Source organism: Mirounga angustirostris, unplaced genomic scaffold (assembly GCF_029215605.1).
Source record: "Mirounga angustirostris isolate CCGP_5_RB_7025 unplaced genomic scaffold, mMirAng1.0.hap1 SCAF_3, whole genome shotgun sequence".
NCBI lineage: Eukaryota > Metazoa > Chordata > Mammalia > Carnivora > Phocidae > Mirounga > Mirounga angustirostris.
In genome coordinates this window covers 135,424,121-135,440,396 of record NW_026991711.1, presented here as the reverse complement: position 1 = coordinate 135,440,396, position 16,276 = coordinate 135,424,121, and the positions used below count along the sequence as shown (strand labels likewise).

The following is a 16,276-nucleotide window of genomic DNA, read 5'->3' as shown; positions in this document are numbered from 1 at the left end:
GAGTCTGCTTGAGATTCTCTCTCTCTCCCTCTGCTCTTCCCCCTGCTCATGTGCATGTGCGCCCACGTGCGTTCTTTCTCTCTCTCAAATAAAATAAATAAATAAAAGAAAAGGAATAAATAAAGGTAAAATAAAATCCTTTATTTTTCTTATTCTTAATTGATTTAACAGATAAAAAATTGTTCGTAATAATAACAGCAACAACGTATTCAGTGAATATAGCTTATGGATAAAAAGAATGGCATCAACATTATAAAAGGCAGGAGGGAGCAATTAGAAATACTCTATTATAAGGTAACTACACTACCCATGTAGAGGTATAGTGCTACTTGAGAGTGATTTAGATTAGTTGTAAATATGTATTACAAGTTCTAAGGCAACCATTAAAAATTTTTAAAAATAAGTATAATTGATATGCTAAAATAGAAAATGGAATCATATAAAACACTCAATTAAAAGCAGAGAAGACATAAAAAAGAATGAAAGACCAAAAAAGACCAACTATATCAATAATCACTTTAAATGTGAATGATCTAAATATACCTATCAAAAGGCAGAGACTGTCAGAGTAGATAAAAAAACAAGATCCAAATACATGATATCTACAAGAAACCCATTTCAAATATAAACACACAGATTATAGCAAAGGAATGGAGAAAGATATACCACACATACTAATCAAAGGAAAGCTGGAGTAGCTACATTAATTTTAGACAAAGTTGACTTCCACAATAAAAATTATCAGTGATAAACAGTGGCATTACATATGATAAAGGGGTCACTTTTCGAAGAAGACATAAAAAATCCTTAATGTGTATGCATCTAACAACACAATATCAAAACATGTGAGACAAAAACTGACAGAACACAAGGAGAAACAAATCTACCATTATAGTTGGAGACTTCAACACATCTGTCAGTAACTGGTGGATCCAGCAAGCAGAAAGTCAGTAAGGATATAGCTGAACTGAACAGTACTATCAGTCAACTGGATCTGACTGACTTCTATACAATACTTCATCCAATAACAGCAGAAGACACATTCTTCTCAAGCTCATATGAAATTCACCAAGAGAGACCATAATCTGGGCCATAAAACACACCTTTACAAAATTAAAAGAGTAGAAGTAATACAAAGTATGCTTTCAGACCACAGTGGAAATAAATTAGAAGTCAATAATAGAAAGCTGGAAAATCCCAAAAGATTTGGAGATTAAACAACACAATTCTAATTAACACATGGGTCAAAGAAGTCTCGAGAAATTTTAAAATATTTTTTAACAAAATGAAGATGAATAAAATATATAAACATTTGTGGGATGCAGCAAAAACAGTGCTTGAGGGAAAAGAATAGCACTAAATGTATATATTACCAAAGGAGAGAAGCTTCTGGGTTGGTGAACACATAGAGATTTAGGGACAGTAGTATGCTCAAAGAGCATGGATATTCCATGCCCCTTCCCACATACCTACATATCTCTTCTATCTGGCTGTTCTTGAATTATATCCCTTTATAATAAACTGGTAATTCTACTAAAAAGTCAATCACAAAAGACCACATACTATGTGATTCAATTTATATGAAATGTCCAGAACAGGTGCATCTATAGAGACAGAAAGTCTATTGAAGGTTGATGGGACTATAGCTTAATGGAATACGGTTTCTTCTGGAGGTGATGAAAATGTTAACTGTAGCGATGGTTGCCTATATGAACCACAATGGTTCACCAAAATTCCTCTAAAAACCATTAAATTGTATACTTTAAATGGGTGAACTGTATAGTATGTGAATTATATCTTAATAAAGCTATTAAGAGAAAGAAAAAAAAGTCTTATTATTTTTTAGAGAAGCAAACTTAAGTATGGCATGGTGTTTCGAATATGCTTTAAAATAGTTTATAAAAAGGTCAAGGAAAAGGGGACAATGGGATAGATAAGCAAATGCAGCAAAATCCGGATCGCTTTTGAATCTAGTAATGAGTATATGGAGGTTCACTATACTACTCTCTTTGAAGCAAGTTTGAAATTTTTCTTTTAAAACAAACAAAAAAAATGCAAGTACTTCCAAAACAAAACAAATTCTCTAGGGGCGCCTGGGTGGCTCAGGTCATGATCCCAGGGTCCTGGGACTGAGCATCGGGTATTGCATCAGGCATCACATCGGGGTTCTCTGCTCAGTGGGGAGACTGCTTCTCCCTCTCCTCCCCGCTCGTGGTCTCTCTCGCTATCTCTGTGTCTCTCTCTCTCAAATAAATAAATAAAAATCTTAAAAAAAAAATTATTCTGTAAAGCAGCATCTAATTATTAGATACCTGGCTCCCTTGACTCTGGTATCTTCTAAGCATAATAAGACTATTCCATACCCTGAGCAACCCATCATTTTGCCCGCACTATAAAGTAAATTCGTTCTAAATTGGTATTTGCAAAGATGAAGTCTTAGTGTAACTTTGGATTTAACAAGATTTTAAAATTACAACCCATTTTATTACCTATTCTTATTTTGGGGCTCATTTTTCCATTCTCCTATTTCATTAAGCACTGATATAGCATGTGGTTCTATAAAAATTAGTTAAGATTAACAATGAGGTGAATTACAGCAAAAATGTTCATCAAAAAGATACCTGCTGACACAGCACCGATAATTGTCAAAATATATTCTTCCTCTCTCGTAGGCTATAGGTGACTTGGAATGAGTTGTCCACACATTCTTAAATTTAGTACTTTCCTGAAAGACACAAGGAATTTTGGTTTAGGGAATAATTCATAAGTCTCTACCGTGCACCAATTTTAAGTGGGAGAGTTAAATCTACAGCCAGTTTTCAAAGTAATCTCACGTTACGTTATTTAAAACATTATGTTCCTATCTTCCTCACTCTGCCCTCACGTGTTAAGCCGGGTGACCAAATTTTAGGAAGATCGTTTGCAGGAAAGATATAAGAAGCTTAAAACGAAAAGCATCTGGAGGTTCTATTAATAGCTATTTACTAATTCCCCAGGTTCAGGGCCTGGATTCCCTGCTCATCACATGTGATCTTCTCAAAAGGAGGCTCTAACGCTGAAAAACTGCACCCCGGCAGGAGGCTTGGCCGCCAGTCGCCCCGCTGCCCTTGGCCCCGTTCCCAGCCGCCGGCGATCACCTGGCACACCAGCGCCCTCAGGATGCCCAGGTTCGTCCTCTGCACCACGCCTGCGTCCCGCGAGAAGAAGCCCAGCGCCCGGCGACTCAGCTGGCGGCACACGTTGGGTTTCCGAGTTGGGCCCATGGAGGCAAGGGCTGGGTGCGGGGTTGGCTGGGCTGAAGAGGGGAGCGCCCCTCGCTCCCGCGCAAGGCAGCGGCCGTTACCTCCGAACCTCCAGGCCCCAACTCCTTGAGGGACCCAGGAAAAGCTGACACCGGGAGCCGGGCAATGAGCGCACGGCCGTGGGGCGAGATAAGGCGGAATCGGCACCGCCTGAGCGCAGAGTGAAGGAAAAGACTCCCCTTCGGCCTGCCCCTCAAACACTCTGCAGCGCTGGTGCGGGTAGTGTGACGCCCCCGTAACGCGCGGCCTCCTGGAGCCGTTCCCTCAACGGGAAGTGTAGTTCCCAGAGCCCTTTGAGGGAGCCTGGCTAGTTCCCAGAACTACAGTTCCCATCAGGCGGCGGGAAGAGAGCTCTTGAGCCGGCCCCGCCTCCAACCAGCCGTGGCCCCGCCCGGCCTCGCCTCCTCGGGCCGGGCGGAGACTGCGCTGTGCGGCGGGCGTCTCTTTCCTGCTCTGCACGCGGTGCGGGGCGGAGCACCGGGACGCTGTGCTGCCGCCTCCTGGCGTCGGTTTACTGTGCGAATCGTGCCGCCCCGGTACGCTCACGCCCATCAGCTCCCGACTTTCGTTCTGGGAGGCGCTGACCGGGTGCCGAGAGGGCGCTGTGTGGAGTGCTACTCCCCTCCCCCCCCCACACACACCAAAGCAGCGTCCGTGCTAAAGGTACGCCCCGCGGCTTTCCCTTCAGTCGCACGTTGGACATTGTGGATGAGGTTGACGGTTAATCATTTTGGGTCTATAAACATTATGCTATTGTATTATGAGTGAGTGGTGGAGGATGCTGGCATCCCCACCAAACTAGGGTTGAATTACTCCTCCAGAGCTCGCCCTTCTTGGCCTGCGGGGACACAGGCTGGTTTTGCGATAATTGCTGCGTTTTCCTTTCTCTCGCCTCTTTTTTTTTTTTTTTTCTTCTTTGGGTAATAAAATACGAAATGTTTACATTCTTATCAGACTAAGCTATTCCACGTTGATTCCTCTAAGTAAAAGGTAACTTTGTCAACTACCCCTGCCTGTAGGGTCAAAGTTCCCACTACACTACGTTTTCAGTAATCGTGCAGTAGGTGTGCCCCCTCGCTTTGCACGTCCCTTGAGGGTGGTGTCTTTGTATCTGCCACGTGGGCTCGGGCGTGCTACCTCTTGTTCATGTGTGGGCAAGGGCGTGATCGCCTCTGACTGACAGAGCAGAGTACAATACTGGGTGAGTGCGTTGGGTCACAACTTAAGTGTTTAGTAAAAATTTGTCACATCTCTTTTTAACCCTGCTGAATTTCCTTCAGGGCCTGGGCTTTTGCTGATTTTTCATGACTTATTTACAGCATACTGTGGAGTGCTATGTGTATTTTTAGAGCGCGCTATAATAGTTAATTTGGTAATTCATGAATGCAGCTGTCACTGAGAAAACTGGGACCCAGAAAAGAGAACTGGATTTTCTTTGGATGAAATGAAATTCAAATCGTTGCTGACTGAAATTCATCATCTCTCTTTTCTCATTCCTCTTCACCCTCACTTGTTTGTCTTCCTTTGGTCTTTATCTTACCACCAGCTCACCCAGAGGGCAGTCATCCTGGATACCCTCCTTTCCTCACCCACAACCAAGTCCTTTTGATTCTAACTCCTATCCATCTCCTTTTTATATCACCTAAGTAATTTAGGGCCTCACCATTTTATCACATTATTATATTAAGTAGCCTCCTTCCTGCCTTGCTTAAGTACTTTCAATTCGAACCCTCCATACTGCTGCCAGAGTGATTTTTCTAAAGCACAAATCTGTCATTTCCTTATTAAAATCTTTCAGTGGCTTCCAATCACCCAGAACAGAATTTCTCAAGCCTGAGTAGATACCCAGGATTCTCTATTGTTAACTTAAAATATTTTCAGTATGTTAAATATATGCAAATATAAAACTATATATAAACTCCTTATGTTGTATATCTTATACAACTATAACTCCCAGTTATAAGTTAAATGAAGCAAAAATAAAACAAATAAATTCAAATGAATACTTACTTTTACCAATGAGACTCTTTTTGCTGGACCTAATACGCTCCAAAAGCAAATGTTCATTGTCCTCCATAGCATAATTTCCTTACAAAAGGCCTGTCCGTTTTGTACTTGTGTTGAGATTACTCAATGCCTTCATCTCTTTTCTTTATTTAAACCACTGCAAAGCTTTCCTTTGTTCAGTGTGTCGTCATTTCATTTGACCTTCACTTGTCAAACACCATCATTTACATAAAGTAGTTCCCATTTCTTTCTCATTAACCTGTGCCGATGACAAATGATACCGGTTGTTTGCCAGTGCACTGCTAAACACAAACATGTGAACTGAAATCTTATGACAGTTATCAATTAAAAGTTGGCCATTCAGATGATCCAGAGTATCCTTTTAAAAAAATGTTTTTGGTTTTGATTTTTATCAAGTTGAAAATAAAAGATTTCTCTAAGAGAAACGTAGCCTTGGGGCTACGTCTACAGATCCCTAGGGGTCTGTGTAGGTGCCTTATAAGACAAAATCTGAATCCCTTAATGTAGTGTACAGGGCACTGTTATCTGCATACTTACCCACACTTTCGGCCATATTTCTTTGTCCATCCTTAACATTTGCTATTGCGGTTCTGACATGTTGCTCACTTACTCAAGCCAATGTATCTTTGCATCTTAAATTTTCTTTGGAGCTCCCTTCCTTTCCTTCTCTTATCTGTTTATCTCATGACTCATCCCAGGTATTGCAGCTCCGCTCAGACACTTTTCCTGACCCCTTCGCTTTAGTTATAGTCTTGCCTCTTCTAACATGTTACTCTGCATACATTGGTTGCAGCACTGTATTAGAATTGTTTGTCTGTCTTCCCAACATATTGTTTTTATTCTTTTTTTTTTTTTTTAAGTAGGCTCTATTCCCAAAGTGGGGCTTGAAATCACAACCCTGAGATCAAGAGTTGCATGTTCTACCCACTGAGGCGGCCAGGTGCCCCCCAATATACTGTTTTTAGAGTAGTCCATTCATTCATTCAACATACATATGCATTGACCACATTTTAGGCAGTATCCTAAGGATGCATATGTATGTTGAATAAATGGGCTATTCGAAGGACAATATATAGGATCTATAATTGGCAACTAAAACCTTTAACATACATGCAGATTTATTCTCCCTTTATTCTTTAAATCAGTAGGAAACCACAATGTTCATAAGAAGAAATAACCTTTTTTTAAAAAAAAAACATTTTATTTATTTATTTAATAGAGAGAGAGAGAGAGAGAGACAGCGTGAGGAGGAACACAAGGAGGGGGAGTGGGAGAAGGAGAAGCAGGCTTCCGGCCCAGCAGGGAGCCTGATGTGGGACTCGATCCCAGGACCCCAGGATCATGACCTGAGCCGAAGGCAGTTGCTTAACCAACTGAGCCACCCAGGTGCCCCAAGAAGAAATAACTTTTTAAAAACTTAAATCCCCAACAGTTCTACCTATAAAAGTAGATATTTTTTCCATTTGTTGAAGGTAAAATGGCATGCATAGATATCCCTAGCTTAGGATTTGAAAATCTCAATTTGGGACAAAAAACAAACATTGTTTTTTGGTTGTTTTTTTTTTTTTCTTTTTCAGTCTGTGCCTATATGTTTATGGAATACTTAACCATCTTTACCATGATATTTTTGAAAATATCTTTTTTTAATTTTTTTTTTTAAGTAATCTCTACTTCCAACTTGGGGCTCTAACTCATGATCCCAAGATCAAGATCATATGCTCTACAAAATAAGTCAATCAGAGAAAGACATGTATCATATGACTTTACTGATATGAGGAATTCTTAATCTCAGGAAACAAACTGAGGGTTGCTGGAGTTGGGGGGTGGTGGGAGGGATGGGGTGGCTGGGTGATAGACATTGGGGAGGGTATGTGCTATGGTGAGCACTGTGAATTGTGCAAGACTGTTGAATCACAGATCTGTACCTCTGAAACAAATAATGCAATGTATGTTAAGAAAAAAAAAAGAAGAAGAAGATAGCAGGAGGGGAAGAATGAAGGGGGGAAATCAGAGGGGGAGATGAACCATGAGAGACGATGGACTCTGAAAAACAAACTGAGGGTTCTAGAGGGGAGGGGGGTGGGAGGATGGGTTAGCCTGGTGATGGGTATTGAGGAGGGCACGTTCTGCATGGAGCACTGGGTGTTATGCACAAACAATGAATCATGGAACACTACATCAAAAACTAATGATGTAATGTATGGTGATTAACATAACAATAAAAAATTTTTTTAAAAAGATCATATGCTCTACTGACTGAGCCAGCCAGGTGCCCCTACCATGATATTTTAAAGACAAGAAGAGATATGAATTCAGAAGTTAATAAAATGCTTTTTGTTCATACACTTTATTTAAAGAAGCATAGTATAACGGAATAAAGCATTCAGGTTATTAAACTTGAACATTTGTTCAGAGACAAATTTGAACAAAAACCACAGGCAGTCATTCATTCAGCATGTAATTATTTTCATGTATGTGATGCTGGGAACTATTTTGGCATAGGGTGTAACAGTGAATGGGATAGACAAGGTCCTACATGTGGAGGGAGATAGACAATAAATAGATTTTAAAAATAAGATTTCAGGTAGTGATAAGGGCTGTAAAGAAAAGAAAACAGGGTGATGTGCTTCATAGAGTGTGCTTGAAAACAGGGTGATGTGCTTGATAGACCTGCGTTAGCCAGAGTGGTCAGAGAAGGCCTCTTGCAGATTGGACTTTTTTTTTTTTTTTGGAGCTTGGACTTTTGAGCTGAGCCCTGAATGATGAGGATGGGTCAGTCTGTAAAGAACTGAGGTTAGAGTAGTCCAGGCAGAAAGATGCTTGAATGCAGGGTCTGCAAGGCAGTAACAACCTTGGTTTTTTTTCTAAAACTGTCAGGCCAGTGTGGCTCTTTAGTGTGCATGAGGGAGATGAACTGGGAGAGGTAGGCTAGAAGGAATTTTGGATTTTATTCTGTTGTAATAGGAAGCCAAAGGAGGATTTGAAGGAGGAGAGTGACAGGATCTAATTTGTGTTGTAATAAAATCTTTGTCTATAGTGTGGAGAATGTACTGTGGGGAGACAAGAATGGAAGCAAGGAGACAGGTGGCTGTTAAGTTGGTCCAGGTAAACAATGATAGTGTTTGGACTGGAATGGTAGCAGGAGAAATGGAAGGAAGTGAACAGATTCAAGATGTATTTTGGAAGTAGAGTTGATAAGACTTCTATTGTAGTGGATATTAACAGTGAAGAAAAGATTCAAGTGAAATCATGTTAAGCAGAACCACAAATAAGTATTCCTAAATTCCCCAGACCAATTGGAAACAGGGAACTACTTATGATTCGATGTCTATGAAGCAATACCTACATTTTATTAAATGTACACATCAGCTTTTTAGACATGAATGCTAAGGAATGTTAGGATCTGTTCTGTGGTTAGGACATGTGGAAAGAGGGAAATAAAATCAGGTCCCAGAGGGTCAGGAGTCAGAGCATGTGGGGCCATGGTAATTTGATGGAAAAATCATTAGTGATAGGACATTCCCTTTAAGAACAAGAGTGAAATAGACCATTTAGCAGGTAACTGGTGTAGTTTAGAGGTGAGAATCACATTTGGAAATTTATTTTTAAATTATTCAGGCTTTTGACCACATGTTTGATTCTTATGTTTCCTTTTCTCTGTATATTTTCGTATTTGTTTGAACATGAAGTACATTCATGCATATATAAAATCCAGAAAGATTTAGGTTTAAAGGTTGATAGTAAAGTTTGTAAACCATTCTTATTTTTATTTTTTTAAAGATTTTATGTATTTATTTGACAGAGAGAGACAGTGAGAGAGGGAACACAAGCAGGCAGAGTGGGAGAGGGAGAAGCAGGCTCCCCGCTGAGCAGAGAGCCCGATGCAGGGCTCAATCCCAGGACCCTGGGATCATGACCTGAGCCGAAGGCAGATGCTTAACGACTGAGCCACCCAGGCGCCCTTACCATTCTTATTTTTAAATTATTTTATTATTTAAAAAACATGTATAGATAATATAGCATAATATATAAATAATAATTATAAAATGAATACCCATATATTTATCATCAACTTATAAAAAAGACCCAGAACATTACCTACAACTTTGACATCTCCTCTGTGCCTCTCCTGGTTCCCAGATCCCTCTTTCCTCTTTAAAATAAAATATTGTTAAGTTTTGACTATTATTGAACATCATATAAATTGAATCATTCTATATATATGTACTCTTCTACAACTTGCCTATTTTTTCTTCAATGTTTATCAATACTTGACAAAGTACCTTTGTTCATTTCATTTATTTTTACTGCTATATAGTATTTCACTGTATGAATTTACATAATTTATCCATTTTCTATTGGCTGGGCTTTTGTTTCTTTCAAATTTTTTATTCCTAGAAAGCTATTGCTATAGACATCCTTAAATCTGTCTCCTGGTATACATGTTAAAGAGTGTATTTCTTTTCTATTGTTGTATAACAAATTACCACAAACTTAGCAGCTTAAACAAACACCCATTTATTACCCCTAATTTTTTTTTTCTACATGAATACACTTGTCCCAGAACCATTTTTTGAAGGGCCCTCATTTCTTCACAGATCTGCAGTGCTAACAATATTGTATATCAAGTTTACATTTGTAGTTGGGTCTGTTTCCTAGGCCCTGTTTTCTGTTCTATTGTTCTATTTCTATTCCTAGGCTAATACCTGACCACTTTTGTAGTAAGGCTTGAGAACTGGTAGGGCAACTCTTCTACCTTATTCCTTTTTCTCAGGAGTATCTTTTTTTTGCCATTTGCATTTTCATATACCTTTTTAAATCAGCTTCAGTTCCACAAAAAAACCTTATTGGAATTTTGATTGGTATAGCATTCAATCTGTATATCAACTTGAAGAGAACTAACATCTTTACCATATCAAATTATCCTACTTATGAAGACCATATGTCTCTCCATTTATTTAGATCTGTAGTGTCTTTCAATGAAGTTCTTTAATTTTTTTCTTAAAGGATTTGCGTATTTCAAACTTCCTAAATACATTATATTTTTGGTCAGTGTTATAAATGGTAAATTTTTAAATTAGATTTTCTAACTATATTTTTGCTTGTACATAAAAATGCAAATTTTCTTTTTGTATATTGGTCTTTTATTTAGCAACCTTGCCAGACTTTATCTTTAGTAGTAATAATTGTCATTTGTAAAAAAAAAAAAATGTCATTCATAAGGTTTGGGGGATTTTTCTATGTAGGTAATCATGTCCTCAAAGAAACTCTGACAGTTTTATTGCTTCCTTCTCAAATATTACCATTTATTACATTTTTCTTACTGTGCTGGCCAAAACCTCGAATGCATTGTTGAATAAAACCAGTGATAATGGACATTCTTGTTTTGTTCATGTTTATAAACAGAATACTTCTAATATTTCGCCATTAGGATAACATTGTAAGTTTTTGGTAACTACCCTTTATCAGATTAATGAAATTCTCTTCCATTCCATATGTCCTAAAAGTCCTGTATATTTGATTGTTAATCCTGAATGGGTGTTGAATTTAATCAACTACTTTCTCCGTATCTGCTGAGATAATAATATAATTTTTTTCCTTTAATCTGATAATGTGGTGAATTACCTAAATATATTTTCTAATGTTAAAATGAAGTTGAGTTTATTTCAGTAAGTTTTTGTGATACTTTTTTTATACATTGTGGGATTTGGGCAGCTGGTCACTTCAATTCTCACTCAACTTTCTGGACCTTTGCTAGCTTTTGGTTTCCAAGGATTTTTCTTTCTTTTTGGCTCAGTGATGTATTTTAACAAGATACATTTTTTTAGGGACACCTGGGTGGCTCAGTCGGTTAAGCGTCTGCCTTCAGCTCAGGTCATGATCTCCTGGGATCGAGCCCCATGGGGCTCCTTGCTCAGTGGGGAGCCTGCTTCTCCCTCTGCCTTCCGCTCCCCCCTGCTTGTGCTCTCTCTCTCTGACAAATAAATAAATAAAATCTTTTAAAAAAAAGATATTTTTTTAAATGTATTTATTCTGCCTTTGGGAGTATTTTATAACAGAAAGGTTTTCAGGATATCAGTTCACCAAATTACCAGAACTAGAATTCCACATCAATATTTTTAGTGTAAAAACTTACGTTAATGTAAGATATGATCACTACCACCATGTCTGTCTTCTCTTCTTGTCTATCTGCATAACCATCCCCCTTCCAGTTGGAAACAAGGAAGCAGTGTTGTGTAGTAGAAAGAGCATCATACCAAAAGTCAAAAGGCACAAGTTGTAGGGCCAGCCCCACCACTTAGTGAGATCTTAACCAAGCTACTTATTCTCTCTGAGTTTCATTCAACCATCCGCTAAGAGGAAATACTCAGGATTGAAGTGAGAATTACATGAGTTTATAAATGCGAACATATTGTCAGGGGAAAGGATGAGAAGCAAGGATGTTGAGTACATTCTCTGTGAGGGAAATGTAACTGAAACAGGGAGTGTAGGGAAGGGAGAGGGTTGATTTGGTAGCACAGAGGATTTGTTTTAGGGTGGTCAAACTATTTCGTGGTTTTGGAATGGTGGATATATGACACTGCATTTGTTAAAATCCATAGAGCTCTGCAGCACAAAGTAAATCTTGACATAGGCAAAATTTTAAAAATAAATAAGGGGAGATAGGGTTCAGGATGGAAGGCAGACTGATAAAAAAAATCTAACTATATTACAAATCTGTGCAATAACCTCACTGAAAGGGGCCAAGGAAAATGTGCTGACCTAAGTAACTTTGAAACTAAGACTAAAACTAAAGGCAATAGGAACTGTACATAAGTACTGTACTCTAGTTGATAAAGTATGAACTCTAGCTTGCTATAGATAGAGATGGATACATATAGAAACATTTATAGAGACATTTCTTTATACAAGGTTTAGCATACCCACATATATCTCCTTCTTTTGTCAGTTGAGAGGGCCTAAAAACAGTCTAGTAGCAAGGAGCGCCCTCAGTACCCAGTCTATTCCCCAATAAAAGGACCAAATACTCTTTGGAGAAATAGCTGATTCTAGGACTGGGTCAAGGAATATGCAACATGAGCCTGCAATATCTTGTAGTACCAGAAAGTAAGGAAGTGCTCAAAAACAAAAACACAATGATGGGAGTATGTCAAAAGGATACAGGAACTAACTATAGAAAGAAACTATAGAAGAAAGAGCTCTTCATGGCCAAAACAGGAAGAGTTTGTGCAATAAATAAAGTAATACTGGGTTATAATCCACAGTTTAAAATAAATTTGAGTCCATACTGCTAGAAACAAATGATTGAATAAATAAGTGGGGGAGAAGAGACAAATCTCCCACACAAAAGAATCCCAAATCATTTATGTATATACTCTGCCCTTAAAGAGGTAGACCATAGCTCCCTACTCCCTAAGTATGGGCTGCACATAGTGACTTCCTTCTAAAGAATACACTGTGGAAAGAGGGGAGGGAATAACTTCACAGTGGAGAAACTTGTCAATCACCACCTCAGCCAGGTGATCAAGATTAACATCAACCCATGATAAGTCATGTTCATATCATGAATACCCTTGATATGATGTGATAAGAATGGCACTTTACTTCTGTGGGGGTTTTTTTCCCTAAAATCCAAACCCCAATCTAATCATAAGAAAAATATCTCAAAAATATTTATTGAGGGGCATTCTACAAGATACCAGTACTCCTCAAAATTGTCAAGGTCTTCAAAAACAAAGAAACTCTGAGAAACTATTAGAGCCGAAGAGGAGCCTAAGGAGACCTAATCACTAAATATAGTGTGGTGCCCTGGATGGAATTCTATGAGAAAAAAACACATCAGATGAAAACAAAGGGAATTTGAATAAAGTATGGACTTAGGTTTATAATAATGTAGTAGTATTGCCTTATTAGTTGTAACGAATTACCATGCTAATAATTTAAGATTTTAATAATATGGTAGAAACTACGTTAGAGGGGTGCCTGGTCATGATCTCAGGGTGGTAAGATCGAGACCCGCAATGGGCTGCGCGCTGGGTGTGGAGCCTGCTTAAGATTCTCTCTCTCCCTCTCCCCTACTCCCAATTGTGCACGCATGCTTTCTCTCTCTCAAAAGAAAGAAGGAAAGAAGGAAGGAAAGAAAAAGAGAGAAAGAAAGAGAGAAAGAAGAAAGAAAGAGAAAGAAAAAAAAAACGAAACTATCTTAGAATACGGGAGCTCTCTATACCATCTGCAACTTTTCTGTAAATCTAAAACTGTTCTAAAAGTAAAAGTTTGCTTTAAAAATGCAATAGGAATATGGTAGACACCACTGTATAGAGGCAGCATGGCTTTAGTGATTATGATGAACTGAGTTATCAGCCTGCCTGGCTTCAGATCTCAGCCTTACAATATACTAGCTGTGCCAGCCTAGGTATGCTAAGTAACTAGAATTACTTTAACTTCTCTGTGCCTCATTTACTTATCTGTTAAATGGGTCCTTGGGAGGACTAAATGAGTTTTCATATGTAAAGCACTTAAAGTAGTTCCTGGCATATAGCAAATACTATAGAAATGTTTGATTCTGTTTATCATTACTACTTTGTTTTGATCTTTAGTTTGGGGAGCTCTGTGTTTATAGCTGAATTATACCATATCTCTCTTCTTCAGCATACTGACTTTTAGCTTGGCACTCCCAACAGTACTGTGTCCATAATGCTTTTTTCATAAGGGGGAAATTATTAAGATTGTAAAGATTCAAGAGAAAGCAGGGCCAGAACTGGCAGATTGTCACCCCCAGTTTCATGCTGTATAAATAGTATTGACCGAGTGATTGCAGAAGCTACAAAGCCTGGCAGGATCTATTTTTTATGGGCATAGACACGCCACATACAGAAATTCTGAAGTTAACTTTATTTGGTTTTCAGTAGATTTCTTATTAAAATGTCTACTCTCCTTATTAAATGGATGTTCTTTGAGGACAAAGTACTGCCTACAGTACAAATCCCTCAGATTTAGGGGTCAGCATCTAAAATTTTTGTGACATTTGAAACAAAATGGAATGTATTATAAAAACATATGTTTTAGGCCTTTTACTTCTCTGCCTGAGATACATACCAGCTCTAATAGGAAACTCCTTATACATCAGCAGCTCCAGTTTAATAGTGTACTGAGTAGAACAAAGAATTTGGAGTCAGGAAGCCTGCTTGGAGTCGGGGGTCTTGTAGCTGTGTGAACAAGGCAACTCATGTAACCCCTTAAACCTCATGTCCCACATCTGTAAAATGGTGATAACAAAAATGCTTGTCCTGCCTTCCTCCCTTACTTATAGGACTGTTGTAAGGATTAGATGTGAAAATGAACATGAGAGCTTTTTGTAAACTGTAAAACCTATACAAATATTATTGTTATATTAATTCTCAGGCTTTCGACCAGAGTAAGACTCTAATGAAGCTTTATAGTCAGATTAGGTGTTGCAGACCTTTACTTATTTAATTATGTACTAAGATGAAATCATTTGAATTTAACATGCCTTTGATGGTGTATTTTCTCACAGCACTTTAGTTTTTATGATGTTTTTCTTTGGTGTAACAAAGGAAGGCATTGTTTTTATCTGGAATTGTTTCCTTCAGGTGGCAGTTTGAGGAAATAGTTTCCAAACTCTTCACTGAAATTAGCTGTATAGAGAACACAAAAGTGTGTCCATCTGATTTGTTGTCTTCTTAGGACACAGACCCTCTTGTTCTGGAGTGAAGCTGACCAGCAGAGGGTGCACGAGCTTTCCCAGGAGCTGGCCTCAAAGACTAGGCTGGGCAGACCTGACTGGTGTCATCTGCGTTTGCTGCCTGATGATTAACAAGTACTATAAATGAAAAGGTTCTGGCACACCAAAAACAGTTACCAAATGGAAAGAGCAGCCGTAATGTCAGATAACAATGTGGTACTTACCCGCCATAGCTGGTGAACAGGAAGTTTCTAGGTAACTGGAATTTGGTATTCTAGCATGGGTTATTTGTTTTCTATGTCCTGCTACTCTTTGCCTTTTGCAATAATTGCTTTCCCTTTCAGGGTTCTTTGCCCCCACCTTCTGAGCATCTGCAGTTGTCGGCCTTACGTGGTCTAACAAATTGGAGCTTTTTAAAACTAGTCTTTCTCTGAACTTATTTGGCCCTAGGGTATTTGGGTCCTGGATCCAACTAGCCACAGCACCCTGTCTGGGTCCCCTTACCAGGTTCTCACAGATTCCATGGCATCTTTTCCTCCATGTAAATGGGTGATCTCGAAAAAAAATTGACACTTTTTGAGTGTTACTATCACTACTGCCCATACCATCTTTTTTTTCCTTCCTTTCAAGCATGAATCCTCTACCCACAGATTGTGTAGAGTTTATATACTTAGTGATTATAAAAAATTTTTGTTTCCTGAGTACAAATTTTATTTGAGTTTACTTACAAAGAAAAAGAAAATAACATTTTGGGACATATTAAGAAAAAAATAGAAGGATCTCCTTGAGACTTTCAATCAGAGAAAACTAAATTCTTCCAGACTTTTTCTATGCATATGTATATTTGTTGTTATATATATTAATTTTTAAAAATGAGATCTTATATAAGTACTATTCTCTACCTGATTTTTCCCCACTTAATAAATAATTGACTTCTTTCCATATCAATAAATTTAGGTTGGTTTTTTTTTAAGATTTTATTTATTTATTTGACAGAGACACAGCAAGAGTGGGAACACAAGCAAGGGGAGTGGGAGAGGGAGAAGCGGTCTTCCCGCTGAGCAGGGACCCCAGTGTGGGGCTCGATCCCAGGATCCTGGGAACATGACCTGAGCCAAAGGCAGCCGCTTAACAACTGAGCCACCAGGCACCCCAATAAATATAGGTTTTTAAGCAACATTTTAATATATATAATTATTATATATATATTTAAATATATAGGATCGGGCCCCGCAGCCCATTG

The 16,276-nt window shown here is 38.5% G+C and overlaps 2 protein-coding genes across 7 annotated transcripts in view; one reads left to right on the top strand and one right to left on the bottom strand.

Moving 5' to 3' along the window:
- DCAF17 (DDB1 and CUL4 associated factor 17) overlaps positions 1 to 3,614 on the bottom strand; it is a 55,506-nt gene extending 51,892 nt beyond the window's left edge. For 2 of the 3 annotated variants that reach the window (XM_064586673.1, XM_045868638.3), the window contains exons 1-2: positions 3,138 to 3,612; positions 2,622 to 2,725 (exon numbers count right to left, since the gene is read on the bottom strand). In XM_064586673.1, the coding sequence (XP_064442743.1) occupies positions 2,622 to 2,725; positions 3,138 to 3,263 (230 nt within the window). In that variant the 5' untranslated portion in view covers positions 3,264 to 3,612. Of the gene's footprint in view, positions 1 to 2,621; positions 2,726 to 3,137 lie in introns of all 3 variants that reach the window. The other variant, XM_054506146.2, reaches the window with a different exon arrangement.
- A 13-nt stretch (positions 3,615 to 3,627) lies between these two features.
- Positions 3,628 to 16,276, top strand: part of METTL8 (methyltransferase 8, tRNA N3-cytidine) — a 92,964-nt gene continuing 80,315 nt past the window's right edge. For 2 of the 4 annotated variants that reach the window (XM_064586675.1, XM_064586674.1), the window contains exon 1: positions 3,838 to 3,965. The gene's annotated coding sequence lies outside the window, so the exon portion shown is untranslated. Of the gene's footprint in view, positions 3,966 to 3,995; positions 4,504 to 16,276 lie in introns of those variants that run through there. The other 2 variants (XM_045868641.3, XM_045868640.3) reach the window with 2 other exon arrangements.